This window comes from Toxoplasma gondii, chromosome XII (genome assembly GCF_000006565.2).
Source record: "Toxoplasma gondii ME49 chromosome XII, whole genome shotgun sequence".
NCBI lineage: Eukaryota > Apicomplexa > Conoidasida > Eucoccidiorida > Sarcocystidae > Toxoplasma > Toxoplasma gondii.
In genome coordinates, this window is record NC_031480.1 from 4962312 (window position 1) to 4990291 (window position 27980).

The window sequence follows — 27980 nt, forward strand, 5'->3', positions numbered from 1 at the left end:
CCAGACTGTGGATGTCGGCCTAGCCCAGCGAGCGCATGTGACTTCTGAACAAAGGAAGATTGACCAAACACTTGGGATGAGGATAAGCTACATTTTGACGGAATTTGATAGTGTTTCTCTAAGAACTCATTTGAGATGGAACGTTTTACTCAAGCGGCGGTTTTGGTGGTGTTTGCAAGCAGCAAGAAACAGGCTGCTGTTGCTCTCGGACGGCCTACATGCTCGCAGTGCATGCCAGTATTCTTTGTCCGCTTCTTACACATTTATGTTATGTAGCGGTATTCTTTGTTCCTGAACTCGCAGATACGGTTGCTTCGCTTTATCTCGTTGTTTGGCACATGGTCCTCTCTGTCACACCCTACAGTGAGTGCTGTCACTTTCGTCTACAACATGTGCTGGAAGCTACGCTCTACATCGCAGTCCCTGGTTGGCTTTCATGAGCTGAAACAGAGTATCGCGAGTGCGGTCGGCATGAGACTTTCATGGGTATCTGTCTGCCTGACAGCTGAGACAACTCACACGCGCGTTGGTTTTCCGATCTTGGGAGATCCATCGTGCATCAGTGGTGTTGCGCACCGTCTCTAGGCTCAGTCAAGCTCAATACTTCAAAAACATAAGCGGTCAGGTCGGATGGGCATTTTAGACATTTTTTCGCGTTCATGACCTCCACCAGCTTTACAGTGCTCAACGATTGTGCTCGCAGTTTTCACGTGCGCAGAAACGCCTCGATGTCGCCACACTCAGATCAACGTTCTTCAAATCCAAATGCCCTCCAAAGTACGGAGGCCACACTTCGATCAGCGGAAGACTTCTTCTTTGGTAGAACTCTGTGGTAAAGGAAGCGTAGCAAGGTGCATAGCGTTGTCAAAAACCGAAGCTTGCTGCTTACCAACGAGAGATGCATCAACCGTGTGTTCGTATGTTTAAGCCTCGTTGCGAGGCGCCGCTCCCTTTTTGCTGGCGTAACGTTGCTAGGCAGCAGTCGCTCCTTCGTTCTGTTGTCTTCCACGAAGTAGTGAAGCGGACTCACAGACACAACCACTGTGGAAGCTCCGACTGACCTCCTCTTTATCCCATTCACTAGGGGGTTTGGTGGGACTTGTTCCGACTATTTTAACACCATCTCTGGACCGCCTTCGAGATATCCTTTTCCGCAGACTGTGCATGCACCTTTGCGCTGGTACCGAAAAAAACAACTTTATTCATGGTGATTAACAGAAGCAACAGGAGGCAACCTCAGCAGCACACTTGATCGCGGAATTTAACCGCTGAGAGTGGCAGCCTCTTGAGTCCCACGGCAAGGCGCTCCTCTTGCGCACACCGCATGCTGGATAATTCGGGCGGAACCCTGTGTTGCAGCCAACATCGACGCTTCAGACGGCCTTGCGTGTACGCTTCTTCGCTGGGGAGCCTTTATTTTTTACCCAGCGAACACGGTCGTTCGCATGTTTTTGTTGCGCAGTCCGTGCTGCAAGCAAATAAACGCTTTCCAAGTGGGATGCGTACTCTGTAAACTGGTGGCCCACTCGTTCGAAACTTTCTTCGCTAATACTTTTGGCTAGTCGCTTGTCGGGTACGGTCCTCCCGTGCGTGTCCTCCGTCTCCACTGTCTAAACTGACACTTTTCTCGGGGAATCGTCGTTCCGTTCGTTCCCCACTGCGCATTATTTTGCTTCCACTTATCATTTTCACAACTTTGAGTGGAAGCAGGAGCGATTCAAGGTCGCCGTTGCTCGTCTACGGGCGTCGCTGAACCCGCAGTACGGTTGTTACTTTCGATTGCATTTTTTCGCTACCCTAGAGTCACCATGGGGAACACTATGAGCTGCTTTGACAGGTGGGGGAAGCGGGCTCCAGATGGACCGCTTCTGCACATCAAAGCGAAAACCGCTGGAGGAGGAAGCGATATTATTCAAGCCGCCTCTACTGCGTCCACCGCGGCGGCAAGCACAGCACCTGCACCTGCAGCGGCCGTAAGAGCTCGCACACACAAAACTGCAGGGATCCCCGTCTGAGTTAAACAAGTGAAGTTTTTCTCTAGACTCGACGTGACGGTACTGATTGCGACGTGGCTAAAATCTCAGCCACTGGATTAGCGTAGCTTCCTGTACCACTGGGGAAGTTACGGGACGAACATGAGTACCGTTCCCGATTTTGGTGATTCAGTTAGACTGTTCATACTGGAAGTGGCAGCGGTGGTATAAACAGTACGACTTGAGATGACACGCCTATCCCGTGGTTGATGGTTATGGACAGTTTCCTTATTCCAACATGCATATGGTGTGTCCTTTGGTGTGCCCTGTGTCAGGGAGCGGCAGCGTCTCCTGGAGCCGCTGCTCCCGTACCTGAGCGCCCTATGAGACGGCGTCAAACGTACAGCTTGAAGGCGAAGAAGAGTGACACGGAGATGTCAAGCATGAGTGAACTGTCTGATGAGTCAGAATCTGAACCTGACAACGATGCGGTAGGTGTTTCGCTTCTGCTCAAATAACTTTAGGGGCATTCGACGCCTGCAGCATTAGACGATATCAGTTCCGATTAATCGGGGTATAGTGACGCCTTTCAAGCCTTTCGCACGCAGGAGGCGCTAGCCAGGATGGAAATTTAGAGTCACCGTGTGCGTATGCAGACTAGCATTTTATCAAACTTTTGGATTAAGTCAACGCTGCTGTCCTTCTTTAGGTCAGTGCAAGCGATATCCGTATGAAGAAGGTCATGCAGTACAGACGCGCTCTTACTAAAGTTGTCAAGCTCAAGACACACCTCTTTTCTGAGACAGTGAAGGTGACATGCAGCAAAGATGGAGAAGAGGTTCAGTGGTTCAAGGGTAAAAGTACCGCCGGCGCCCAGGACAGAAAGAAGCCTTCTGGAGGCTTTCCTGTCGACAAGGTAAGAATCACACAGGCTTCGTGGTTTCCGGTGTCTTGGTAGCAACTGTGGGTGTGTTATTAAGAGGAGGGCAAATCGACGTAGTTGACGCACTAAATGAGTGTCGGATATTTTACTCCGAGAATGACTTGTGTTTCCCTTTGGACAGGGTTTCCCACAACGAGAAATAACTGCATTGATCAATGGTTTCTTGGATCCACTAGACACTCGACTGGGTTCGTCAAACAGAAGGGTGGTTGTGAAGATTTCGTGAGGGGATTTTTTTAAGTCATACCGTGTGGACCATTAGGGCTTTCTCATCTGTCCTGAAGTGCATCCATGAATATTCTCTTCGCAGATCACATCCGTCAAGTCTCAAGCCGACAATACCAAGGTGTTGGTTATCACTGTGAACAACCCTCAGCCCACGACATACAACTTCACGTAAGTAGCTAAATGCATCAGCCGCCGTGGAGCACAGATGTTCTTTATCAACTGGTCATCCTAGAGCCAAGACATTTTCAAGCGGTGAGAGACGGGGACTTGGTAACATGAAAATAGCTTCTCTTCGAAGTATTCAGCGAGCGACAGGTTCTGCAGATATGCTGGTAGCGCTTTTTTCAAATGTGTACAGATGCGATAGCGTAAACAGGGATGGCTCTCTCTGTGTAGGGTTCAGGGACGTAGAGGAGAAAGGACATGCGAATTCTGTATCATACGCGTTGCATTCGGGCGAGTCTGTGTTGCCTTTCTTACAGCTTCAAGTCGCCGGGTGAACGTGAGAGCTGGCAAGAACAGATTCAGTCCCTGATGAAGTTCATGTCGATGAAATAAGCATTTTGAGCGGTGTCCCAGGAGCTGCGGGGTATTCTGGCTCTTCTTGACTTTGGCAGCGAGTTGCTCTAAAGTGACGATTTGGACGGCACCAGTGGTTGGTCTCGTACGTCTTTCTGGTTGGGACGAGTCGCATTCAACTTGAATGTCCCGGCCAGTGAGGAACGCCGAAGGTCGGGTTGCAGGAGGCCTTGAACCTCGAGGCATGTCTCAGTGTGGACTAGGAAATTTCGAGTGTTCTGGGCCACTTTGTCGTGGGAAAGGGCGTCGGCGGGGGGCAGGTTGTGTTGCGGATATCACCGTTTGTTGCGAAAAAAACAGGAGGACAAAGCTGCGTGGGGGATAATACCGCGGCGATCTGCTAATGCGACGCTTTTTCGGGGGTCAGCGGGCGTGTTGGAAGACAAGATTTCGTGTAAGGGCTGCGCGGCAGTTGGAGGCCTTAAACTGAGTATCCTTACAGCGCGTGACTGAATTTTGGCGATACAGATACACATCTATTATGGGATGGTGTTCTGTGACACATCGTCGCGTTTGACCCAGTGTGCATGCTGCCCCAACGGCAAGGACGACCCGAGATCAGTAATCTGGTTCGCGAAAGTTCCTTTCATCGTGGGAGCAAGTATTTATTTATGCAGAAACGTTTTCGGCCCATACTTGAAGTGGGCGTATGTCAAGGCAGAAACCACTCTTCCGATTCCTTTTCGTGAAATTCCCGCCGTTTCTTGACTTTTTGGTTATGGCGAAAATGCCCGGCCGCGACAATCTCGTCGCCACTGATGGTAGTGTGGTCCAGCGACTTCAAATGAGGCAACGCGGCAATCACAGCAATTCTGCGGAGACAGGAAAGCAAAAGAACGCATCGGATGAAATCCTGTAGAACAATTCGAACACCAGCAAGCATGTGTCAGAAGCGTGCAACAAGTGAAACAGCTGTCGCTGTGGTGCAGCTGCTTCGAGAAAGCACTGCAAGCCACATGCTGAAAAGCAGCTGCAAATGTCACGCTCAGACTTGCACGCAGACGGATGTTTTGCATAGGTTGCTTCAGAAGAGTCAGATATGCATACGTCGAAAAAAAATGATGGACAAGTGGTGTCGGAAACCTCCTGACCTGTAATCTGGATAGTCGTCCCTCTCGACGGGGTTCCCCATGAGCGTCAAAGTCCTCAGTTTTCTAATGCCCTTCAATGGCAGTAGACAGCTGTAGCTCGCAATGAGATTGCAGTGCAGGTAGAGGGTCCGTAGGCTTTGTAGATACTGCATACTTGGGTCAATGACTTTGAGATTATTAAATGCAAGGTCTAGCCACTGTAGGTTCCTTTCTGGCAATGGCATGATGCGGCATAGAGAGGGGATGAGCTCCTCCAGGGAACTAAGTTGGTTGTTACAAAGCCGCACGGCAGTCACAGTTAGTTTCACGTGGATTTTCTCAGGTGTGTGCAGGTCTATAACGGTGCCTTCAAAACCGTTCTTAGGCTGAGTGCAGAGAGACACAGTGCTGTTGTGCCTCGACAAGCAGACGGAGGAGCGAACACTGGACGGATTCGGCGCACTGCCACCTGAAGCGAGCGTCTGGAAGGGTGGCTGGGGTTCCGAGGTTTCGCTTGTGGAAAGTGAATGGGCTTCAGATGCAGGGCTCCTTGGTGGGGCTGCTGTCGAAGTTCGTCCATTGCGGTTCAGTTCGACATCGGAGAAAGTTACCCGAAAGTGGGATTCAGGCTTTTTCGAAGAGCTGCTTTCAGGGACGTCGTTGAGAGCGGAAGACGGCCAAACGCCATTGTTATAGGCAAGAGCAATCATGAATGTGGGCCGCGCAGGTTGTTGGGGAGATGTTGATGGAGGAGCCGAAGGACGGGTCGCCTGCTTCGGAGACCGGCATGGCGAGTTTCTTTTGTTTGCGATATCGATATGCTCTGGCAGAATGTCAGCGAGAGATTTGTAGTTTCGAAACGACAAATCAATGGGCGCGGTCGGCACGATATAGTCATGATAATGTGGTGAGCGGCGACCGTTCGAGGCTGCAGACTGCATTGTCACCTATGATTTTCGGTGAGGAAGGACTACGTTGAGCTAACCTGTCTCCGTGTCCCAGCGAATCAACTGAATGTTCGTGCCCACGCACTTCTGTCGCACGCGTAAAATGTCACACTTAACGGCTAGCCGAAAGCAGCCCTCGGGCCACGGGTTGCTCCGTTCTTTCGTGTTGTCCTTGGTAACGGGCTCGACGACACGAAATTCATTCTTCTACGCGAAAATCATTGCTGTTACAGGTCACAGGCAAACAAAAACGTCATGCGAATGTCGTCGACAAACAAATTGTTACACAGTGATGTACACGTTCACGAACTAGAGACGGTTGATTCCACACGTTGCGAACCAGTGGCCTGACAGAATAGACTCTTTTCTCTGACTGAAAACTACTGCGATAGGAATTCCAGACTGTGTGTTGAAGCTTTATCGCCACGCACGGACGCAGGGTTACTTGTGGTAGTGTACACGGCAGCATCCTATCAGTGTGTATCAGCACGCTTGTCTAAGCCTCAAGCTTGTGCTCTCACGTAATTTTTGTCTCACACTTCACCTCTTTGGAGCACACTGCGTGTCTCACCCTGGTTAAACACATAGGCGTGACATGTGCCGAACAACACGGGCGCAACGGATAACAACAAGGGATTGTTACCAAAAGATACGGCTTTCCAATTACCCTTCTCGTTTTGTCACAAGTCCCGAGTCGGGGCTGCATGCACGAATACGACACTCTGCCAACCAGAGTTCGTTTTTGAACACACAGGAGGTGAATAATAGTGGCATGTGCTTCGTGCTTCTAGGACGCTTGCGTTAGACAGAAATATCATCTACCACAAGTAGCGATTTGTTGCCTGAAAACCTTACGCAGCAGCGACGCACACTAGTGTAGATGCTGTCACCGCAAGGGCTAAGTTGCATCAACTTACATGCTGTTGGACCCACGCAAGTGTAACTGTGGTGAGGTTTGGATTCATCATGCAGCAAACAAAGGATAATTTGCTCCCTTATAAACACGAACAATCCCGCCGGAACATAGCGTCAGCTCTTGTCGTTCGAGTTGTTTCAGCGTTCACATCGATTTATTGTAGACTACGTGTTCTACAACAAAATGTGAACACGTGGAGGCCCACGTAGGAGACAAGACACGCGTTTGTGAAAAGCAGCCTATAATGCATTCAGCGAGCTTAGTATCAGCCATGACAGCACATTGCTACTGTGTAGCCTGTGGACAGCACCAACAACAGGGCCGGTGCATGCTGTGACGAGTATAGCTTTCGGAGAAGGTTGAGCTGGTGTTCATGCGAGCTGCTTTTCGTCATTCTCCTCTGTTGAACGACCGCACGTCTCCCGTATGTACCGTTACACGGGGCATCCGCATGTCAGAGTTTGCCGTGGTGTTCACAACACTTCCTCCGCCAACATCCGATTTACTGCCTCCGTGGTTTCTTCTAGCACGTCACACACCCAACTCTAACATCCACAATCGGTGCAGGAAACGCGCGGAAGTCCACAGGCGTTACCAATCTCCCACTCTTCCACCAGCCGACACCGTCGCAGCCTTTGAGGACTTCGTAGACGTTCAGGATCATGAGATAGCACCTTGTACACTCGAGGCAGTTATCTGGCAACACGGTGCAGGTGAGACTCTCAAAAATACTCTATCGCACGGAACATTAATCCAGTGAGTGCTTCTATGCATCCGAAATCTGCTTGCACACAGCAACAGGAAATACGAAAACGAGATGCTGCTGGAAAGAGATCCGATTCCTGCACAAACTTCTTGGGCACTCAACACAGTGCACGAGCACCTCGACTGGTCAGGAGGTGGTAGTCCCTTCTTGATTCAGTGCTATCTGCCGTGAATCATACTGAACATAGAAAAGTTGCGACTCTCAAGAGACACCAGTGTTCCCATGTGTTTCAAGGGTCGCTATCTTTGCATCCTATCGCTCCCGTCAGACGCTTCAGACTTCCGCGAATTTTAAAGTCGACGCTCCTCACCATTTCCGGCACGCCGGATGCAATGATTGCTCTTTGGTTGTGCTACTCCGTTTCACACTTTCTCGTCCATTGCCTTCGGTTGACTCGAGCCACGTGCTGCGCTGCGACCCAGGTTAGGTAGGCTGGTCGCTGGACACGTCAAAATGCAGATGGTATTAGCTGCCACTTGTTGCTTTTCGGAAGCAGAGGCGCTTCGCTTCTCCAAAACCGCATCGCATCCTATAACTACTATGCGTAAGTTTTTAGGTGGTGCCCTGGCTGCACGGGCGTCGCTGGTCTTGCGACAGCGCTATGAGAAACATCGCAACTGCAAAGGCAGACCCTAAAACTTCGTTGTCCTCCCTCTCTCGTGGCGGTCGCGTCGCCAGCTTTGCTAGCTGACAGAAGCTGACGTCCGGGACGTGTTGCGCTCCCGAGTTGACGTTTGCCCAGTGAAGCAATCGGGCTACACATGGAGGATGAAAAGCTAAGAAATTTTATTTCCTCGTGAAGCGTACCGTGTGTCCGTGCGGGTGTATTCTTCATCGCCTGCCGGTGAATCCTGTTGAAAAATCGTCTACTGGCGATGTTCGTGTCACTCAAAAAAAGGCTGGCCATTTCACCGCTGTGGTCGGGAACTCGATTCGGAGGACCTGGAGGAAATTGTGACGAGCAAAGAGCCAAGCGGAGCAGTAGTGGTCGTTCACCAGTATATGCACCCGAGGTGACGGCAGTATCACTCCCGCTGCTGGCATCAGGTGTCTGCCAGTCTCCCCGGAGCTCCATTCGCTATTCGCGGGATCACTCATGTATCACGGTGAAGTCGGGGTGCGATTTGGATCGGAAACATATAAATCAACCGTAAAGATGGCCGTATCAGGTTCAACTGCGTCTTCAGTGGGAGGTGTTCGGTCGGTACAGGGAGCGACTTCACTGCCACCCTCTCCAACTGATAGAGGCCTAACGCCAACGGGGTGCATAAGTGCAGTGGTCACCCCACGTTCTAGGCGTTCATCGACGGTCGACTACCCGTCCCTGGCACCAAACCAGGAAAATGGTTTACCGTTTTTTCCTTCGGCAGCATGGAGCGGACAAGGATCGATCCCGGGTCCAAGTTTTTCCCCTCATCGCCCAGTGTATGTGATGGATCCACCGCGAGTCGGCAAAGTCAGATGGAAAAACAAGACATCACAGCCCGATATCCTTACTAGAAAAGGCCCTATGACACTAGAAACCTTTTCAAGTCGTGGCGACTTTTTTCTCCTGCTGCCTCCTCTGCTTCCTCACCCAGGAGTACCGCTGGATGCAAATGGAGCCTTTGATTTACGCACTTTTATGTTGTCACAGGGCAGCAATGCAGCTCGCCCCTTACATGAGGCGACTGATGGAGACGGTTGGGGACCACCGATGTACGAACGTTAAGTAGTGGCAAACTTTTGTTTGGAGTTTGGTGACCAACGGCCCTTTGCATCGACCGCCGCTGTTACCAGGAGCAGCTGGGGTGTTTCACAGGTGGGCGCTATCGTCTTTTTCCTGCTGGTGGTGCATCGTTGACTTGAAAGTCGTGTTTTTATTCATGCAGGGTTTCTGCATCACCAGAATCGTTTCTGCAGTTGCATCGCGTGTGCAGTGTGACCTCACTGAATCGCATGCATCAGCAGCTGTGCACCCGTGCCTATGGGCGGTGAGACTTCTCAGCGTCAAAAGACGCCTTCAGAACCGGAGCCGCTACTGGGTGTTCCTTGTCAGGAAATTTCGTCAGCGTATTTTCGTCTATACCGCAACTGAACGCAGCAGTGATTATTGAGGTGCTATAATATAAGCGCTAAAGTGTCGCTCAAGCTTCCCCATTCCGTTCATCAACCTAAAGATTTCTTTTTGATCATGGACATGGGGAATGAAAATTGGCTAACTGAGCGCCACGTGGCTTCGCAAGACGTCGTACGGATGACAAGCAATTCCATGCAGCGCAGTCCTTTGCTCATATTTTGTGAGACACGTGTGAAGTCGGTAAACGAACATGATTATACCAACACAAGGAGTACAGTCTTAGAAGAGAAGTGACTGGTTTTAGTGTGCCATATTTTCACGCTGGTGAATAATTGACAGGACAGACGAAGCACGAAGTCGATTCACAGGTCAGGGCTACTATATATGGACAGTTCGGAGGCACGGTCCGCGCAGAGTTCACCCTTTGCATACGCCCAAAGACAGTACTCCATCTCACAAAAGGTTATCTGAGCAAAGATAACAGACCCATAGGTTCAAGCGTCGTGATGGAGCCGCTTGCTCTGCGGGGGGGAATTCGATGATGTGTTCACATTGGTATAACTCAAATCGAATAAACAGAGACACGTCACCACCCATCTCTCGAAAATGTGTACGCCGTGTGCATGGCAGCAGGGTTATCTTATCCGCGGTATTGTATCCTTTCAGATTGTTTTTCTGAAGGCGGTGGTGCTTAAGGCCACACGCAACGCAGATACCACTTGACGCTATGGCGGAGAGCCACCTCACTCCATAGTGATCTTCTTGGAATTGTTAGTTAAAAGAACAAGTGTTGGCACAGCATCTCCCGGCAAAGGGGGAAGGGTGACGGACGTCCGGTCTACTGAGCACAGCCTGTGTTACACCTGGCAGCACGGAAAAAGGCAATAAGTACTCCTACTGACGCAACGTACAAATTAAGGTACGCGCGTTACATCACCTCTGTGCGTGTCGGTGCACTCCGATTCGCGCCATGAAGAATTCTAAGATTACAGACAATCTAGAGTCTGAGTTTGCCTAGAAAGATCACGTTGTGCAATCGAGCGAGACAGCACGCGACCGTGCGACGGAAGGTTGTTCATCACGCAGATAAAACTGACCGATGAATACGAACCTCGTTACACACAGTGAACCCATGATACAGAGGGCGGCGAATAAAAATGACGCAAACCCAGCCCCGAGGAACTTGTGGAAGCAGAGGAAAGCGCGTCTCTACAGAGACAGTTCGCCGTCACAATCTGGTCTAGCGCCAGATTCCTTCTCACTTTGTCTCGCCTCCTGGAGTAGGGTTCCACCCCGTCGCCGATCAGAGAACAGCCTGGAAGGATTGGCTGCGGTGACTCGAGTTCGTGCCTTGCCAGTGAACCAAGCAGACGCTAAAACCGGCGCCCTTTCACTCTTTCACGTTGACAACGACGTACAAAGTGTATCCTCTGGGACTGGCGTCTAGGCGGTCCCGCAGCACTCGAGCGATGGCAGTGGTGGTGTACTTGGCGAGGTCATCGAACCCGTTTTTGAGATCCGCTTTCACGACATCGTGTGTGCTGTCCTTTACAACAGGGACGTTTCTCAGGGCGGGACCCCTTTCGTTTTTTCTGTTTGGTGGACTGACGTGCTTCTCCATGTAAGACATCGACACCTTTAGCACCTCCGGCCGCCAGAACCGCTTGGCCACGCCGCTTGATGTTATCGTGGCGCCGCATGTGGGCGCCCGTTGCCCCGGCTTGCCTCTACGTTCTTCGTCGAGCGTTGAGTTGCCTCTTAAATCTTCGAGAATCGTCGACAGCGTCCTCGCCAACAACGCATCGTTGGGGAACACGACTACTTGAGGGGTTAGTGCAGTCAGCTGCATCGACAGGATGGTGAAGGCATGCTGGAAAAACGGCTCTCCCTGGCGACACGGCGGCATCGCAATCTTCAGCTTCCCGCCGGGAGCCCCCTTTCCGCCTACCACGACGCTGATTTCGATGTCGTCGCCAGGCAAAACCACTTTCGAAGCAAGATGTTTCTTCTGGTTGCGGGTGAACACCTTGGCTAGCTCATCCAGGAACCGGAGCTGCTGCTTGAACTGCTCAAAGTGGAAGTAAGCTCCCAGACTCGGCGCCTTGACGTGCTGCAGTAGTCGCCGCGCCGTGGCGATTCGGCTCTTCGTCTGCGCCAACGACGGCTGCGGTTTCACGTCTCCAGCAGCCTCGCCAAGGTAGGCGACGAGCAAGTACGTGTTTTTTTCGAGCGCCTCAGTCAGGAGCCCGAGTTTCTCGTGGATCGTCTTCTCCAGCTTCTCGCCGAACTGGTCGACGCGAGCGAGACTGAAGCGGCTCTCCTTCGCGTAGTCAAAATGCAGCGGCTGGAGGTACGGAACGGTGTAGGCCTCCGCGAGAAGGCCGTCGACTCGCACGACGGCGTAGTGCTGGAAAACGGGTCCGCTGCGCTGGCGCTCGCGCAGCCACTCGGCCGCCACAGTCGCAATCACCTGTTCGTCGGGCAGAATCAGTTCGGCGATCTGCACCTCAGACTGCCGCTTCTCGTCCCCCCCCTTCTTGTCCTCGGACCCCGCCCAGCCCGGAGGTCCAAGATTCAGCGACGCGAAGAGAGCACGTGCACTGCCGAGCCCACCAAACAGCTTCCCTCCCGACTCCCGTGTCGGCGGACTCGAGGTCGACGGCTGCGGGACGGTGTGAATGAAAATCGGAATCACGGTCTTCCCCGGCAACAGTTGCTTCACTAGGTGGCTCATCACGCTGCACACTTTTTCAATTTTGCTGCTCGAAAAGTAGCTGCTCAAGTCGATGTAAGTCGCGCCCTTCTCGCGGTGCGCCCCCGCCCCCGGAAACGCCGACGGCTCCAGGAACTCGCGCTGAATATTCTGGACAATGTCTTGCAACATGTTCTCTTCCAGGTGGAGGTTCTGCAGAAACTCGCGAAGACGCTTCGTCGCCTCCGCAGTGATGCGCTGCTCAGACGCCCCCAACTGATTCAGACGCTCTTGCACCAAATCCTCCAACTCGTGACGAGCTGAAATCAAACGCGTGTCGATGTCGCTGACCTCCACGTCCATACGCCGGCGCATCTCAAAGTACAGCTGCGCACCAAACACACGACGCGAGCTGCAAAACCATCGGGGATGCATTCTTGAAAAAAACGAGGCGAGATGATAAACACACACAGATGTCTCTTCTCCATCTATACGGATCTCGAAGTCCTTGTCATCTTTGACTCTCGAATTGCGAAAGCAAACGCAGAAGCCTCGTTTTATCGCTTCTCGACATCCAGGTATGCTCCTCAGGTTCCTTGTACCTATTTACACACTGCTCGAAGCAGCTCCTCACTTGCAGACAAAGGCGCTACACCAAAGTAGCCGTACACAACCCATGCAGGCATACGGAACTACACATCCATATATATATATATACATATATGTATACATATGTATATGTATATATATGTGCCTGGTTGTGGAGAGGTGGATATCTTGGCATCTGCTCTATTCGAGGGACATTGTTCTCGACTTTTTCTTTCGCAGTTTCTTTACCCGAGTGAGGTCGTCGACCTTAGCGCTGCACGTGTCGATTTGTTGCATGACGCTCGAGGCCTCCGTATGGAAGTTTTTCTCGGCCGCGACGCGAATCTCAGTCAACCGATTACGGAGGTCTTGTAAATGTCTGTAGACGACGCCACTGGGAGGCTGGAGCTGTTCGTCCAGCTGGTCCTCGACGAGTGACAAGCCGCGGATGAATTCGGCTGAAAACAAACGAAACTCCCCAAAGTGCAGAGCTTTAAATGTATGAAAGCGCATAACTTGCAACAAATGCTCCTAAAACCAAACGCCAGATGTCAGACGACAACTACCGCACCAGAAGCCGCATGTGATTCATGCACCTTCACACTTCAGTCGGCAAATATACGTGAGACCTTTTCTCGCATGATGTTGCGATCACCACAGCCTCTTTTCCAGAAGACAAGCTGGGGGGACTCTGAAGTTGAAATGCGACTCGCATAGAGGCAGGCGCCTCAGGCAAAACTAGAAAACATCCACGCTACACGACAGACAACATGGCTCAAGCGTCGCTGAGGATCGCTTAACCTGGCGAACAGCTGTGGCCTGCCTGGAGTCTCTCCCAACGAAAAAACAACCTGTTTAGATCCCAAACTCTCTACGCACAAAAAATACTTACAAATGACTCCCGCGCCTCTAGTTTTTTAGAGAGACACAAATATGTATCTCTACACGATTCAGTATCTATGCATGCCACGCAGGTGGACGTCCGCGACCTCATACCTACGTGTATGAATCTACCTTCATGTGTGCATAATATATATACATGTACATATACATTAGTTAATATATATATATATATATATATATATCATCAGTGTATGGACATGCATATGGTGTCGCGGTTGCTTCAAAGGAAGGTGCTGGATTTTCTCCCCACAGTTTTTACCCGAGCGATTGTCAATCACACGCAGGGTCTCTTCTGTTTGGTCGTCGAAGGATTCGTTGAGACGTTGGATCTCCCCCTTGGCCTTGTTAACCTCCAAACGCAGGATATCGATTTGAGCGGTGAGTCGAGCGACATTCTCCATGAACCTGGAAACGCAAGGCAGAACGCATGTACCCGATATACAGTAACTCCGAAGGCAAAGACCTGAAACAGCCGGCAAGAGTGACATCCAGACTGATTCATGTCTTCGTTTTCCTCCTCTGCCTTATCGGCGCCGCGAAAACGAGCAAAAAACACTTTCGCCTCTGCACACCTCAGACGAACGAGGGAGACCTTGCTGCTTGTCACCGAGATTGCTGCGTTCCTTGTTCGCCCTTTCTCCACTCTTTCGCGTGGAATGGAAAGTGGAGACAAGGCATGCTCTGGATTCGTTACATCTCTCTGTGACAGCTCCAAGCTGGGAAGTCGGCGCTCGTGAACTCCCCCGAAAAAGACCGAGAATCTACTTGGATGCAGACTTGCGAGGTGGTGAAATAAAACGCCTTCCTTAAACGCACTGGCCTTCTCGCCGTGAGTCAGATTTCAGAGTCTCAGACGAGTTCCCACAAAGTCGGAGTTGCGTGTAAAATGCATCTGCACACGTCTCCAGCATCAACTCTCCGGCTTTCCTCGCTCTCCTGGGGACCTTGGATGACTCTCGACTTGCAACTAAAAAAGCCGTTGAAGACGCATATTTCAGGCATGAAATCCATTGAAGAGACGGCACCTTCGAAATATATTCACAAACTTACTGCGTGCACTCTACCCCTGTATGTACATATATATATATATATATATAGAGAGAGAGAGAGAGAGGCATGCATGACAGAAAACAACGTCAACCACTAGCAGCGTACAGTGAAGCCACAAAATGTCTTTTTTTGTGAGACTTCCTTGATCAGCTCTGCAGCCGAAGCACAGTCCCATGCGTCCTCAATGAATGGGTGATTGCTTGGGAGTCTAGTGTGACCTTCTACAGAGCCAACACTGTGGTAAAAGACTTTTTTCACAAGAAAATCCGTTAATAAACACGTATGTTCCTGTGTTGTCCCGGAGATTGATTTACGAACAGGTCGAACTTTTTTCTCCAAGAGAAGCACTTCGAGAAAAAACAATGTTAATGACTCGAGCTTCCAAGCAACCATGAATACCAGTGAAGTCCGGCTTTTCTCCCGAGATCTGGTGAGCAGGCACAGGCTCCAGTCTCCCCGAGAACTGACTTGTCTGTGAGGCTTCCAGCATGGATTCGCATCGAAGCCAGGCGATTCTTGATTTCTGCAGCCTCTGCCTCGTCGACATTCCATAGTCTGAGGCTCTCTCGGTCTTTGAAATCCTCACTCTCTCCTCCCGGGAGGGAACTGCTCGCTGCACTTTCCCCCGCCTTGGCGTTGTGTGCATCTTTCGTCGCAGATTTGTTTGAGACGGCGCTTGTTGAGTTGTCGCCGCCGCCGCTTCCAGTCTCTGCGGGGCCGACGGAAGTGGAGGCGCCAGGCGCGGCAGCAGTGCAGCGCAGCAGGGAAGGCCAAGACTGTTCGGGAAGACGGATCGACACGAGACATACAGAGAGAGTAAGGTGAAAGAGGACGAAAAAGGTGGTTTTAAAGAGTAGTTTCCGCGCGGAAAACGCGTTGAGTTTGCGGGTGAGAAAAGCCCCCGCGGGCGAGCAGCCTGCCGAAAGGCCAGCAGGTGCCATGTTGGACTTAGGACAGACGGGAACGGAGCTACGCTGGATGCCACTAAACGATCGGACTTAACATGGTGACCATGAAACACACAAGAGAACTGGAACTGAGAGCAAATTTCCGCCTTACGCCGTCGGGTCATGCTCCGAGAAAGACGCAGGAAGCCCGAGAGCGACAAGGGAACTCAGCAGAACCATGACGAGGAGCCCCGCTGACGAAGGCCGTCTCTCCGGGAAACCAGAGGCGAAAGGAGGCACGACAACGTTCGAAAGCTTCTCATGAGTCTTCCCTGGAATACCCTTGCGTTTAATCGCGTTACGGACGCAAAAGGACCTTCTCCATTATCGCGAGCACCGCAGGCGGTGGTCGTAAATGCGCTCGACAGCCGTTTTCTGGGTGAGACGACGCGAAACCCGGGGGCTTTACTCAGATGAAAAGCACGAGATAACAATGAAATGACGCTCGAGAAAATCCCAGCATCTACTGAGGAACTCCGCTGCGAACATTTGCCTTTCTACCGAGCGACATCGACACCCAACTAGAGACGAGAGAGGCAGCGGTACCTGTGCCGGCACACGGCCCTTCTCTCTGAAGAGAAAGCTGGATCTTCTAGTCTTTTTTCCTTGCTCGCGACAAATGCAGACAGAGAGGCGGCTGCCACGCAGTTTTTCCGGAGAAAGGGAAAGCGGACGCGATACGTTCTGCAGGAACGCATCGGCGGCACTACAAAAGCGACGTTACCTCGCGCATGCAAACAGCGGCGCTGGAGAGTAGAGAGACGAGAGAGCAGCCGAGATGTGCACCGAGATAAGATCCAGAGACGAAGAGGGTCGGGATTCAGAGACGCAGCACGCCCGTCTAGCGATTCCGAAATTCGACAGGCACTGCGAAAAATGCGAATTTGGATCTCCCAGACTGCTTCGAGAAACAAGTCACGGGGTCGTGGAAGAACGCCACACCGAGAACCGACAGTGAACTAACCCGAAGCGGTTGTTGGCGCGAAAGGGCAGTGGCTCTATGAAGTGTACGGAGGAGATTCTGTTTTGTCACGGAGAGAAGAGACTTGTGTCTGAGAAGGACATGCAGCTGAAGGAGCCTGCAACAAAAAAGAGACACTAATGGACGGCCTAGCCGTTCTGTGAGCACCCGACTGATGAAGGCACTAAAAGCACAGTTGACTTCCGGACGATCGACAAGACAGATCTGCCTCACGCTGATCCATGCTTTTCCACCCGGAAGCGTCTCCTGTTTTGTCACTGCGTTCGCCTAGGTATTCCACTGCACTCCTCCGGGAAGACGAAGGGTTGCTTTCTAACTCGTGAATGTTTGTCGACGTCATCATCACAATGTTGCGACGCTCTTCGTACTGGAACAGAGCCGTGATAGTATCTTTCTCTGGCATAAGATGCAGGACAAGCGACGGAACTTTTTCCTCTGAACAGCGAAATCTGCAACTGTAGGGCCATCCCAAGCTCCAACATCTACGGGACAACGCAGTCCTTTCGCCCCTCATCACAAAAACACCGAACATGTATAGCCACTTCGATCAGACACCCACCTTCAAGATCTATACGAAGAGTCGAACTCATAGTATAAAAAACATGCAAAGATCCGACTTTGTTCCTCCTTCAACGTCACACTGATGTTCGACAAGGAAGGCGAGGAAGTTGGAACAATCAAAGACTCTGAAAGACTTAACCCGTAGTCCAACTCTCGACTTTTATACCGCGGCACAAGAAGGTCTTTAATTCTTCGAGCCCAGGAACCCCTTTTCACGCTGTATCCAGGAACTGTAATCTCAGTTGTTGTTTGATTCATTTTCCGTACGGTGCCATTGGAAACGGGAGTGAAGCTGCTGTCGAAAAGAGATCCGGTCAAATGGCTCTTTTTGCTGCCACTCCACACCGTCCCCGACGGGTATTTGCAGTCCCGTTTTGCGGGATTAAAAGAAGTTCCATCGCCCTTCTGTCGTCCAACATTTCCGATTGTAGTGGTCAAACTATAGAGGACGTCGAGCATTACTGATACATGCCTGGCACAGCCCGTGTTCGAGTTACTAAGCAAGTGCCACACCGAAAAAATCCGATACGAGAATATTCCGTGAATCCGCTGACCAATTTACTCACTGCTCCTGTTACATGTCGACGCAGACCAGCATCAGCTGTCATCTTACCGCTATGAGGCTCTCGTCAGTGACCTATAATTTGCTGCTCATTCGTCTGCATGCTGGTGTCCGTGACCGAGCACGACTCTCAAAAATCTCTGACATTTTCCTTTATACCTAAACATTTATATATGTCTGCATTCATAGGTAAGCAAGTATATCTATCTATATACATGATAATACCTTCCTCTCTTTGTGCTGGAGATCCGCATGCGGTAGATCGACAGCGACGCTCTGGTTTTCATTTGGTTCCACGTTTACCATTGACAAGAGCAGCAAACAAGTCCGGGTCTGTCAAAGTCTGTTGCGGACAAGTTCCCACCTGCCTCGCTGTTTGCATGAACCCTCCCGACAACAGCCTCTTTTCCACTGCCCGCACCCCCGCAGATTTACACACATACACACAACTCCAAACCAAAACATTCACATATACCTATAGATGCGCATTTCTACCTACCACAGACACATCCACATACAAATACATGTATATATATATATATATATGTATCTATATGCAGACGTATATATATAGTATCTATATCTATACATATGAATGTAGATACAGAATTGTTTGCATGGACTAGAGGAACCGCCGCAGCCCGCAGTTGGGCATTCCATTTCGCGCAGCATGTGAGACTGCTTTGCTTTCTTTGCCTACGTTTCTGGGCATGCCTAGTTGAGGGTGGTGGACTTCAGCACCGCCTTCTCGCCGTGGACTCTCAGGCGGTAGATGCAGGTGTACGGGTGCCCGAAGTTGTTGAGGAATTCGAAAACGATTTTCCTCAGAGGTCGTACCGGCTTCTCCTTCAGTTCGAAGAGCACCAACTTCTTCCTTTGCTTGACTTCGAATTCGCCGAGAAACACACGCAGAGGAGAATCGCGGACCCCCGAAAGGTTCCCGCCTCCCTGCTCTTCTTGCTTCCCTAGCGCGGTCAAGAAACCTGAGAACCAGCCACACAGACGCCCCTTGCCTAGCACTCCGCAGTTGCTCTCAGACGGCAGAGACGCCCCCGTGTTCTTGGTAAACGAATTTCGCGAAACAGCAGAAGAGGCGCGTGGATCCTCGAAGCCCCAAAGACGGAATCGGCGCGGCGCACTGGCGGTGAAAAGGTCGGAGGCAACGTCGTCAATCGCCACAGATGTGACAAAAACCTGAGAAAACGTTTCGTGCATGCACAGACGAAAACGCAGTGTGGTCTCCCGGGCGCGACAGAACGTGGATGAAAGAATGCATCACAGAGAGTGGGAAGACCAGGCTCAAATTCACGCATGCATGCCCACACACTTGCCCTAAAAGCAACGTCATTCCTGTGCATGTGTGGTCTCTTCTCTTCAACCACATGAACACATGCACACAACATACACACATATTCGCACGCATATATATATATATATATATATATTATATTATATATTAAATATATCAATATAGGTGTGCATGTACACTCAGAGCGAAAGCTGTGTGCCGACGCGTGGTAGGTCTTGCACAGAAGCGTACTGCGAAATGTGACAGAAAGGCCATTTCCCTCAAAACCCAACTACAAAGAATCAACAACGCCAATCTGCATGCACTCCATGCACCTGCCGCGATATCCACACTAGTATATATATATATATATGGGTATGTGTGTGGTTCGTTCGCCTTCCCGCGTCTCTGGTTTCTTCTCGGCTTTCGCCTGTGCACTACAGTTCTTTTCTCTCTGGCCCCCCGGCGGAACCGAGGCACGGTGACTCTTTGAGGTTTGCATGCAGCGTTGGGATCGCAGAACGTGGATCCCTAAGAGCTCACAGCTGTCGGGAGTTGAATCGCCACAGTTCCTCGTTCGCCGCGAAACGCGTAGCAGCTGCCTGCATGGCGATCTGGCTGCAGCATCACAGCAGGTTTCTTGTGCGCCCAAAAACCTACAGCTCCTGCCGCCTCCGCAGCCTCCTCGCCATGCACCAAGCTCCACATCGCCGCAGAGACAGAGGACGCCCTGCGGGAGAGATACCAAGTGGCAGAGTCGAAAAACTCTTTCAGCGTCCATCCCCGAAGCTCTCAGTCCGATCTCCGTTCCCGCAGCCTCGAGTAAACTGAGTTACCGTGAACTCTGTTTGAGTTCCTTCTCCGCGTTTACATTCACTGCCGCAGACGCTTGCGCAGTCGCGTTCAACCTCTCGCTAGAGAAGGGCAGAGGAAAACCACGGACGAAAGGACGAGGCAAAAAACGACAGGAAACACAAACTCCAGACAACCGGAGAGGGAAGGAACACAGCGGGGAGAGAAACTAAGAAGAAACACAGAGGCTGCACACACACAAACACTCGCAGCGACAGAGTCACATCCCCATCTCCTCACAGTGCTGTTGCACCTCGGCAATGGATGAGACACAAATGAAGCGTATCACGTCTCTATAGACCTGCCTACCTGTAGATGCACCTTCTGTGTAAAAACGCCTTCACACGCGGATACACTTACACTCACATACACATACATGCATATATATATATATATATATATATGTATATATATGTATGTATATACATGTGTTTGTATATGAGTGAGCAGGTGTGTCTGTGTGTGTCCACTTTTGATACGGGCATCCGGGTATAGAATTCTGTGTAGTCTTCTAGACATTGGAATTCGAGAGAGAAGCATTCTCGTTTTAAGAGGAGGTCAGTTGTGTGTGCTTGTCTCCCCACCAGGAGGGAGGTTTCAAAAGGGGAGGCGCAGTCTCGCTGACGACGATGCGGCCGCCGAGTGACTCCAGCGCCCAGTCAATCGTTTGCTCTTCCTCTACCACGAGGCTGCGAAAACGCATGCAGAGGAAAAGCGAACAGTGTCTGTCTCGCATCGTGCAGCTTCCTCAGCGTCGTTTCGTTTCGTCCCCACTGCTCGAAACAAGTGGACTTCCAGTAGTGCAGAGCATGGACTCCCCAGAAAAAAACTGTAGAGCTGTGAGATCCACTCTCCAGTTGCCTTGACTGGAAGTACATAGAGAGAGAGATGGAAAAGACTGCCTTGGGCTCTGTTCTTCTACTGCCTTGAGGAGGTCCTGAAGCCGTCCAGTTACGGCTCACACAGACACGGATCTTCCTCAACATGAAACAACTTTGCTGTCCAACATTTCCACTGTGCAGTGTCTGGAGGAGCGAAAGCGACCGACCGCGAAACGAAGAACGCGGAAAGACAAATTTGACAGCCAAGTCTCGTTTCCGGAAACCAGGAGAGGCGCAGACGAACTGTCTAGCCACGAGACGGAGTGCGAAGCGAAGTCAGCTCTTAAGGTCGTATTTCCTCTACCTATCTCAACAGGTGGATTTGTTAAGATTTTTTTGACTGTATGTGTACAGAGACTCAGCGAAACTGTGACAGAAACTCACTGTGTGTACAAATCCTCGACCTTGCGAGCAAAGGCCTGAGTGAGCAGAGACTTCTGCGGTCCTGAGAGCAGGCAATCCAGACGAGGCGGAGAACCGGAGATGAATTCAACAGCGGAATCGACACCAAATGACCGCGACCACAGTCGTGACAAAAACAAGTGCCACCGACTTTGAACTGGAAAAGTGGAACTCATTCGAGAAAGACCCGCTGTCTCTCCGGACGCCCCTGAAGAAGCAGGTAGTGGAAGCCGGAGCGCTCAACCATCGCCGACTCAACGGTCCTAAGACGACAGAGAGACAACACGCAGCGTCTCTTTTCACACGCGTGCATGCACAGTTTCGCAATCGCTGATCCTGCATTGACATCTGAGGACAGAAAGATCTGCAGACTTCTGGAACAGACGTTCGAGAGTTCTGCTGCAGCGTCTCGCCGCGGGCATGATCTCGAGGCGCCGAAGGCGGATCTGCATCAACCAGTGTCTCGTGGGGGGGCGGCACTGCAGTACAAAGTCGATGACCCAGTCCAGTGTTTTCGAACGGTGTATTTCGGACTCGACTGGGCAAATCCTTACTCGACTGCTCGTTTGGATCGAAAGACACACGCGACGCCTGAATTCGAAAAATGAACTTCAATTGTCGAAGGTGGACGGGTGAGCAGAGCGATGCGCGTTTCACCGCTAGAAGACTGGGGAAATCCACGTGAAAACGAAAACGTCGAAACAGAGGGAGATCGCTGAAATGTCTTTTCGCTCATCGGAGTCCTCGACGCGTTACCTTCTGATTCATTCAACTCCGTCTCTCTCCGATCACGTCGTCTCTCTTCCGCCTTTCGTGATTCGACTGAAACTGAGTATGACGCTTCCCCACCAACCGATTACCTTCGTCTTGTTTCTGTGCGAGAGCCGCCAAGTTCCGCCGCATGTCGTCCACAGTGGTCTCCAGAGCCTCGTTTCTCTTCTCCAGTCCTCGAATCTCTTCCTGAACGAAGACACCAATACACAGATATATATATATATATATATACAAATAGACATATATACACATATATGTGAAATATCGGCAATGTGCGTTCACTTATAAATATGGACAACATAGGTGTAGGTATAGAAAACTATGCATGGGCTCGGCGGGTAACACTTGTATTTGCACAAACAGTTTGTGGTGTTCCTCGATCTTATTCTGTCACATCTTCCGGTTTCCTCATCCCATAAGGCTCACATATACATACACATAAACATAGTATGTGCCTCTGTATTACTCGCCTCTTACATGTATATACATATATATATATATATGTATATGCATACAGAGAAAGATGCGTATTAGACTCGACTCAGACCCACACATATGTGTGTCTGTAGACGTCCATATAGAGTCATCTATATCTCCGCATACAGATCGATCCTGATACTCAATTTACGTGGAGGGGTAACGATAGAGGCGATTCCTTGAAGCGTTTCGCGTCTTCTTTGCTTCCTCACTTGGAGGTTGTCGACGTCCGCGAGAAGCTGCTGAGCCTGTTCGCCTTCTTCCGTTTCTCCTTGAGCGTTTTTTTCTTCTCGTAGTTTGACGAAAAGGTCTTCGAGGTCTTTTCGCTGACTCTCCAGATTATCCTCGACTTTCTGGGTCAGACTCGCCACGTGCTTTTTCAGCTGCATCTGCATGCGCTCGCGGTACTCGCTGAGAGCCGCCCGCTCTTCCTCCAGCTCTCGACGAAGCTTTTGAATTTCTTTCTCCACGAGCCAGGCAGCGGCAGACCCTCTGCCCGCAGGTGTGCCAGGCAGTTCCCCCTGTCGAGAAGAAACAGTGACGGACGTTCGCTGGGATGAACCTAAGCAAGCGCGAGCTCTGTCGCCAAACTGGTAGCGCTCTCTTCTTCACTCGCGTCTGTCTGGTCGTTCACATGTCACTCTGCAGAGTCGTTTCACCTCTCCCTTTCCACAGACCGATTTTGTCGAAAGCTGCAAAGTCGCACTGCCGTCGACATCGAGCTGCAGGTTTCAAATTCTTCAAAACGTAGCGAAAGCCAGGAGATCTAGGGCCGCCGCTGAGAGGCTCTCCACAGTTCGTGGTACAGCACAAAAACTCTTCCACTCCCATGCATGCATGCAAACGCTTATACATACATATGCACATATATATATACATATACATACATATGTGCACATAGATATACATATATATATATATATATATATATATATATACATGTAGATGTGTTTTGGTGCGAGGACTCTCTCGAGGAGTTCAAGTAGAGGGCTATTTCAAAAGAACCTTGACGTCCCGTCCACTCGGAAAACCAGTCCGTTGTGCGCGTTTTGCCGTGATTTTGAATCTCTGCATGCGCCGTCTGAGACCATCGCCTCTCGAGTCAACGCAAACAGCACCCCTGTGTCGGTTTCCAGAGGACTCCCTCTGGATGTCCTTTCCGGAGACCTGAGACTCCGCTCAGCTGACGAAGAAAAAAATGATGCACTCACCCTCAGGTCTCTGTCGGGATCTGAAAAGCTCGCGGTCCAAGCGAGGTGGCGATACACGCCAAAAAGAACGGAGAGGAAAAAGAAAAAAACGAAGCACTGCGAGAGGCGGCGCCTGAGAGACGCCCAGAGCAGTGTCGCGACATCCGGGGCGTCGAAGGCTCCGACGCGGTGAGCACGAATGCTCAGCGGAGTGAAAGAGTTCTTTTCTAACCGACGATGGGCAGTCGAGTCCGAAGCGGGGAAACGGGAGAGCGAAGAAAAGCTTCCTAGAAATCCGAGGGGAGAAAGAAGAGAGGAAGAGAGAGAAATGAAGCAAGGGAGAAAGACACAACGACGGGGCTTCCAACGCCGAGGCAAGGATGAAGAACACTCGAAAGAGACAAGACAGACTGAGCAAGAGAGAGCGACAAAAAAACGACAAAGCAAAGTCTCACCCCCTATAGAGAACTGGAGAGAAGAATCGAGAGAAACGCAACTCGACTCCCACCTGCATTTACGCTTCCTTTCACGTCTCCATGTGCGCGTGTCTCTCGTTGGCTACACTGGCGTATGTACACAACAACTCTCGAAAAATAAATATATAAACATACATATTTATATATATATATATATATACATACATATATATACATATATATACATATATATATACATATATATATATATATATATTTATACACAAGTAGAAATAACAATGTTTGACTTGTATGTAGAGCATTCTGCGTCTCGCTCTCTCATTCAGCATGATGAGCGTGTGTGCTTCTTTTTCTCCCTCTCTTTTCCCTTTCGCATTGCACTGCACTTGGTCTCTCCAAACCTCTCTTCTCGTTCCTACCGGCGGAGCAGGAGAAACTCTTTTCACTTTCTCCTCCGCGTTCCTCCGCTGCTCCTCGACAGAGGCGCGTGGCGCCCGTGCCGCCGCTGCCGGCGTCGTCGGGACAGAGCGCATGCAGTCGATGTTCCAGATTTTTTCCAAGTTTTCTCGCCAAGTAACGCGGTGCAGAGAGTGAAGAAAGCAGCGAGACTCCGAGCTGATGCAGGTCCTCGCTGTCGTACGCGGGAGGCTTCGGGGACGGAGGCAAAGAGCCGTCCGGGCCGTCGCAGCCGAGGAAGGGCAGCGACCGGCGCGCATGCATCACTGAGAAAGTGGATAACAAGCAGATGAATATTCGAGACGTTGCACACACCGAAGGCCTCTCTCGCCTTCGAGTTCATTCTGCTTCACGTGAGGCAAGGAGAAAGCTCTTCAAAGGCTGATGTGTCTACCTTCTTTTCTGATGTTAAAGTAACCCAAAGCATTTCTCGCTGAAGCTAAACATACACGCTTACACGCGTTGAAACTGTCTGTAACTGTGCTTGTGAATTCAGACACTCTTTAAAAGTGACCTCATCGGTATTGAAAAAGACTTGGAGGTACGGCCATCTCACTGCGCTTCAAAGGCTCGCGAAGTGGAACGCCCACAGATTCACGGTCTCTCTACCGACTACCTCCTGCCTGATGGCTGCTGGCTCGAGAGGCTCATCCCGCAAAGGATCGACTTTTGTCTCTGTCGAACGCGAGAAATGACCTCGGTAGGCATTCGTGGACGTGAGGAAACGACAGACAGACGCAGACGCAGATAGCACGCAGACGCAGAGGAGAGAGCTCGAGGCTTGTGTAGGGACGGAAGCGAAGCGCGACAGTGGCCCTCTGGTCTCGAGCACGAACGGAGGGAAGGCGCTGCTGAACGAGCGTCTCTTTTCGTAGAGGAGAAGTCGAAAAACTGGACGGGAGTGAAAGGAGGGAAGACGGAAACGGAACTCTGGGGTGTGGAGACACCCGAAGAAGCTGAGGGACGGCGAGAACAGAGTGAAGCAGTTCTCGATCTCTCGTGCACAGTTAGGTCCCAGTGAATGCTAGAGCAACTAAAACCTCAGGGAGAAGCGAATTGACACATCCACGACTCAGAGGCTTCCTAGAACGAGTCTCAACGGGTCTGGCGCGAAGGTCCCTCAGGCTGAAAGAGCAAGCGAGGACAGCTGAACTGCAGAAAACGAGCTTGCAAATCGTCTCGAAAAGCCTTACAGATACTGCCCCACAAGGAGACACGGCGAGGCGCTGGAGGCGCTGGATTCGCAGGGTCCCCTTCTCTCGGCAGCGGTTGTCGCTCAAGCCGTAGACTCGCAGAAGGCCTTGGGCTTCTTCCATTCTGTCGGTTTGGACGCAATGGAGAAGCCTCTTCCTCCTCGTATTCGTCCTCTGCAGAGAAGGGGAAATCGCGGGGGAAAACCACGAAAAAGGCACACACTCAACTGAAGACTCGCAAATCGTAAACTCTAGAAACGACACGTGCTCCCTCTTCCCTCGTCTTCCCCCTGGATATATACGCGTCGCCCGGGGGAACTACATAAACATATATATATATATATATATATATATATATATATAAAGCTGTATAGACGTTGGAGACGCGTTGATCGACGAGTCTATAATTGTGTGTCTCTTTCTCTGGGATTTAGACTCGTTTCTGTTCAGTTTCGCGAGAACTCAGCACCAATGTCCGTCCACTCCAAGCAGCGCAGATGCCAGACTCAACTCTGCTCTGCACACACTCTCCAGTGCATGCAGTCGCAGATCGAGAAAAACCCACATCTTTGGCAACCGCAGTAAGAGTCGATGAATGTGAGCGAGTGAAGAAGAAAGCCGGGACGGAAAAACAGGAAGCGGAGGGGTGAAGATGCGGCAGGAGAGAACAGAACGCGCTGACGAAAAAGAAATGTTCCACCACTTTCGCAGGAATCTCCACCTTCTACGAAGGGCACACGAGCGGGTCACTTACATATCTATCGATATATCTATATATCTATCTATCTATATATACATATATCTATCTATATATATATATATACATATATCTATATATCTATCTATATATATATACGTATATCTATCTATATACATATACATATATCTATATATCTATATATATATATATATATATGTATATATATATATATATACATATATCTATATATCTATCTATCTATATATGTATATATATATATATATACATATATCTATATATCTATCTATATATCTATCTATCTATAAATATATATATATATATTCCTCATGTAGGCACACGTGTCTTTTGGAGTATTTTTTTCGTGGCATGCAGTGAGTTCCCCTCCTAGCGCGAGTCCGTTCACCTTCCTCGTCTTCGTCGTCATAGTCTTCCTCGCTGTCGGTTTCTGCGTCTTCCTCCCTGGCGTCTTCTGGACGCGCAAACGCGGAGAACGTTGGACTGGCGCGCGGTGTAGCAGCTGCTCCGTGACCGGTCGGTCGCTTCACGTCGGCTGCGTGATCTACAGAACCGGCGAACTGGCCAGCGACTCGGCGACAGGCGGCCGAGTCTGTGTCTTGTGTTCGCGCTTTGATGCCGGAGAGAGCAGACTGCGACAGCCGAGACGCGCTCTGTCGGTGGTACAGCGGAGATTCCCGTTCGAGCAGCACCGGTCGCGTGAGCCTCCGGTGTTCGTACGCCCGAGAGAAGGCCACCGCATGAGCCGCTTCGCGCCCAATCCCAGGCTCCGCTTCTCGCTCGAAGGAGTCCATCGCAGGATGTTTCTGGCTGCTCTGAGCACGGCGAAGGAGAAGCAGCGGCCGCGCGCAAATACAGAAGCCCGCTGCTGCTGCGCGTCGTCGAGTCGGCCGCCTGGAGCGCTGCGGCGAGACAGAAAATAGGGAATCGAGAGACAGCTGGGGAGAAAGGAAGAAAAGAAAAGCTTCTCCCTGTGAAGCGCTTTTCCGCGGCTCTCGGAAAGTCGGAAAAGGCGTCTCCAGACCCCAGGCTTGGCCAGGAAGGGCAGGCGTCTTCTCGCGCCGGGAGTCTAGACACTCGAAGAAACCACAAAGTACGAACCGTGAGGGCAGGCCACGAAGCGGAGGAGAAAAACGCGTTTCTAGGAACTCCGCCGAGAGCGAATGTTCAAGACAGCCGTTGTCATGCTTTGTCTCTCTGCCGGTTTGCTCGGAATCAGATGCCCTCTCTCTGACAACGTGCACTTTTGATCTACACAACTCGTTCGCCTTCCCAGCTGCACAGAACTTGCGATTTCCACCGAGAATCGCTCAAAAACTCTTCAAGAGACACGCTCTTCTCTGCAGGAACGTGTGTGTGCGGATGGAAGTCAAAAGCGTGGACCTCGCTCTTCTCTGGGGGGTGGACAGTGCCGGAGCGAAGAAAACTCACGAGCGACGTCTCGACACCGGGTACCCGCGAAAAGATCTCTGGACTCATTTCTCGCTTTCCCGCCATTTGCGCAGAGAAAAACTCGCTCTTTTCACGA

General features: G+C 50.8%; 5 protein-coding genes across 5 annotated transcripts; 1 reads left to right on the forward strand and 4 right to left on the reverse strand.

Annotated features, from left to right (window-relative positions):
* Positions 1–1400: 1400 nt before the first annotated feature.
* TGME49_249970 (hypothetical protein) lies at positions 1401–4620 on the forward strand. Its single transcript, XM_002367288.2, has 5 exons — positions 1401–1973; positions 2309–2464; positions 2683–2889; positions 3227–3312; positions 3627–4620. The coding sequence occupies exons 1-5, from the start codon at positions 1809–1811 to the stop codon at positions 3700–3702; spliced, it is 690 nt and encodes a 229-aa protein (XP_002367329.1). The 5' UTR covers positions 1401–1808; the 3' UTR covers positions 3703–4620.
* TGME49_249980 (leucine rich repeat-containing protein) lies at positions 4376–5503 on the reverse strand (the record flags this gene model as incomplete). The annotated part of the gene is made up of 2 exons (XM_002367289.2): positions 4376–4535; positions 4815–5503. The coding sequence occupies 2 exons, from the start codon at positions 5501–5503 to the stop codon at positions 4376–4378; spliced, it is 849 nt and encodes a 282-aa protein (XP_002367330.2).
* Positions 5504–9721: 4218 nt separating this feature from the next.
* Positions 9722–16349, reverse strand: TGME49_249990 (hypothetical protein). The gene is made up of 4 exons (XM_002367290.1): positions 15183–16349; positions 13924–14069; positions 13011–13219; positions 9722–12560 (listed from the first exon to the last, which is right to left on the reverse strand). The coding sequence occupies exons 1-4, from the start codon at positions 15653–15655 to the stop codon at positions 10872–10874; spliced, it is 2517 nt and encodes an 838-aa protein (XP_002367331.1). The 5' UTR covers positions 15656–16349; the 3' UTR covers positions 9722–10871.
* Positions 16350–16579: 230 nt separating this feature from the next.
* On the reverse strand, positions 16580–17886 carry TGME49_250000 (hypothetical protein). The gene has a single exon (XM_002367291.2). It carries the CDS (start codon positions 17661–17663, stop codon positions 17205–17207), a length of 459 nt encoding a protein of 152 aa, XP_002367332.1. The 5' UTR covers positions 17664–17886; the 3' UTR covers positions 16580–17204.
* A 491-nt stretch (positions 17887–18377) lies between these two features.
* On the reverse strand, positions 18378–27969 carry TGME49_250010 (Sad1 / UNC family C-terminal protein). The gene is made up of 10 exons (XM_018780919.1): positions 26841–27969; positions 25717–25890; positions 24487–24789; positions 23652–23917; positions 22653–22961; positions 22050–22149; positions 21172–21232; positions 20491–20595; positions 19598–19784; positions 18378–18960 (listed from the first exon to the last, which is right to left on the reverse strand). Exons 1-10 carry the CDS (start codon positions 27244–27246, stop codon positions 18481–18483), a joined length of 2391 nt encoding a protein of 796 aa, XP_018635057.1. The 5' UTR covers positions 27247–27969; the 3' UTR covers positions 18378–18480.
* Between the last annotated feature and the right edge of the window lie 11 nt (positions 27970–27980).

What these genes read in the sequence shown, in the direction of transcription:
- TGME49_249970 (XM_002367288.2), top strand. Translation starts at nt 1,809, where the DNA reads ATGGGGAACACTATGAGCTGCTTTGACAGGTGGGGGAAGCGGGCTCCA. An exon ending in GAGGCTTTCCTGTCGACAAG is followed by an intron (nt 2,890 to 3,226) that starts GTAAGAATCACA and finishes TTCTCTTCGCAG; the next exon opens with ATCACATCCGTCAAGTCTCA. An exon ending in CCCACGACATACAACTTCAC is followed by an intron (nt 3,313 to 3,626) that starts GTAAGTAGCTAA and finishes CCTTTCTTACAG; the next exon opens with CTTCAAGTCGCCGGGTGAAC.
- TGME49_249990 (XM_002367290.1), bottom strand. Translation starts at nt 15,655, where the DNA reads ATGGCACCTGCTGGCCTTTCGGCAGGCTGCTCGCCCGCGGGGGCTTTT. An exon ending in TGTGATTGACAATCGCTCGG is followed by an intron (nt 13,220 to 13,923) that starts GTAAAAACTGTG and finishes GTTTGTTTTCAG; the next exon opens with CCGAATTCATCCGCGGCTTG. An exon ending in AGGTCGACGACCTCACTCGG is followed by an intron (nt 12,561 to 13,010) that starts GTAAAGAAACTG and finishes TTTGGTGCGCAG; the next exon opens with CTGTACTTTGAGATGCGCCG.
- TGME49_250000 (XM_002367291.2), bottom strand. Translation starts at nt 17,663, where the DNA reads ATGCTCGACGTCCTCTATAGTTTGACCACTACAATCGGAAATGTTGGA.
- TGME49_250010 (XM_018780919.1), bottom strand. Translation starts at nt 27,246, where the DNA reads ATGGACTCCTTCGAGCGAGAAGCGGAGCCTGGGATTGGGCGCGAAGCG. An exon ending in GAGTTTCTCCTGCTCCGCCG is followed by an intron (nt 23,918 to 24,486) that starts GTAGGAACGAGA and finishes TCGGATTTCTAG; the next exon opens with GAAGCTTTTCTTCGCTCTCC. An exon ending in CGGACGTCGACAACCTCCAA is followed by an intron (nt 22,150 to 22,652) that starts GTGAGGAAGCAA and finishes GTCTTCGTTCAG; the next exon opens with GAAGAGATTCGAGGACTGGA.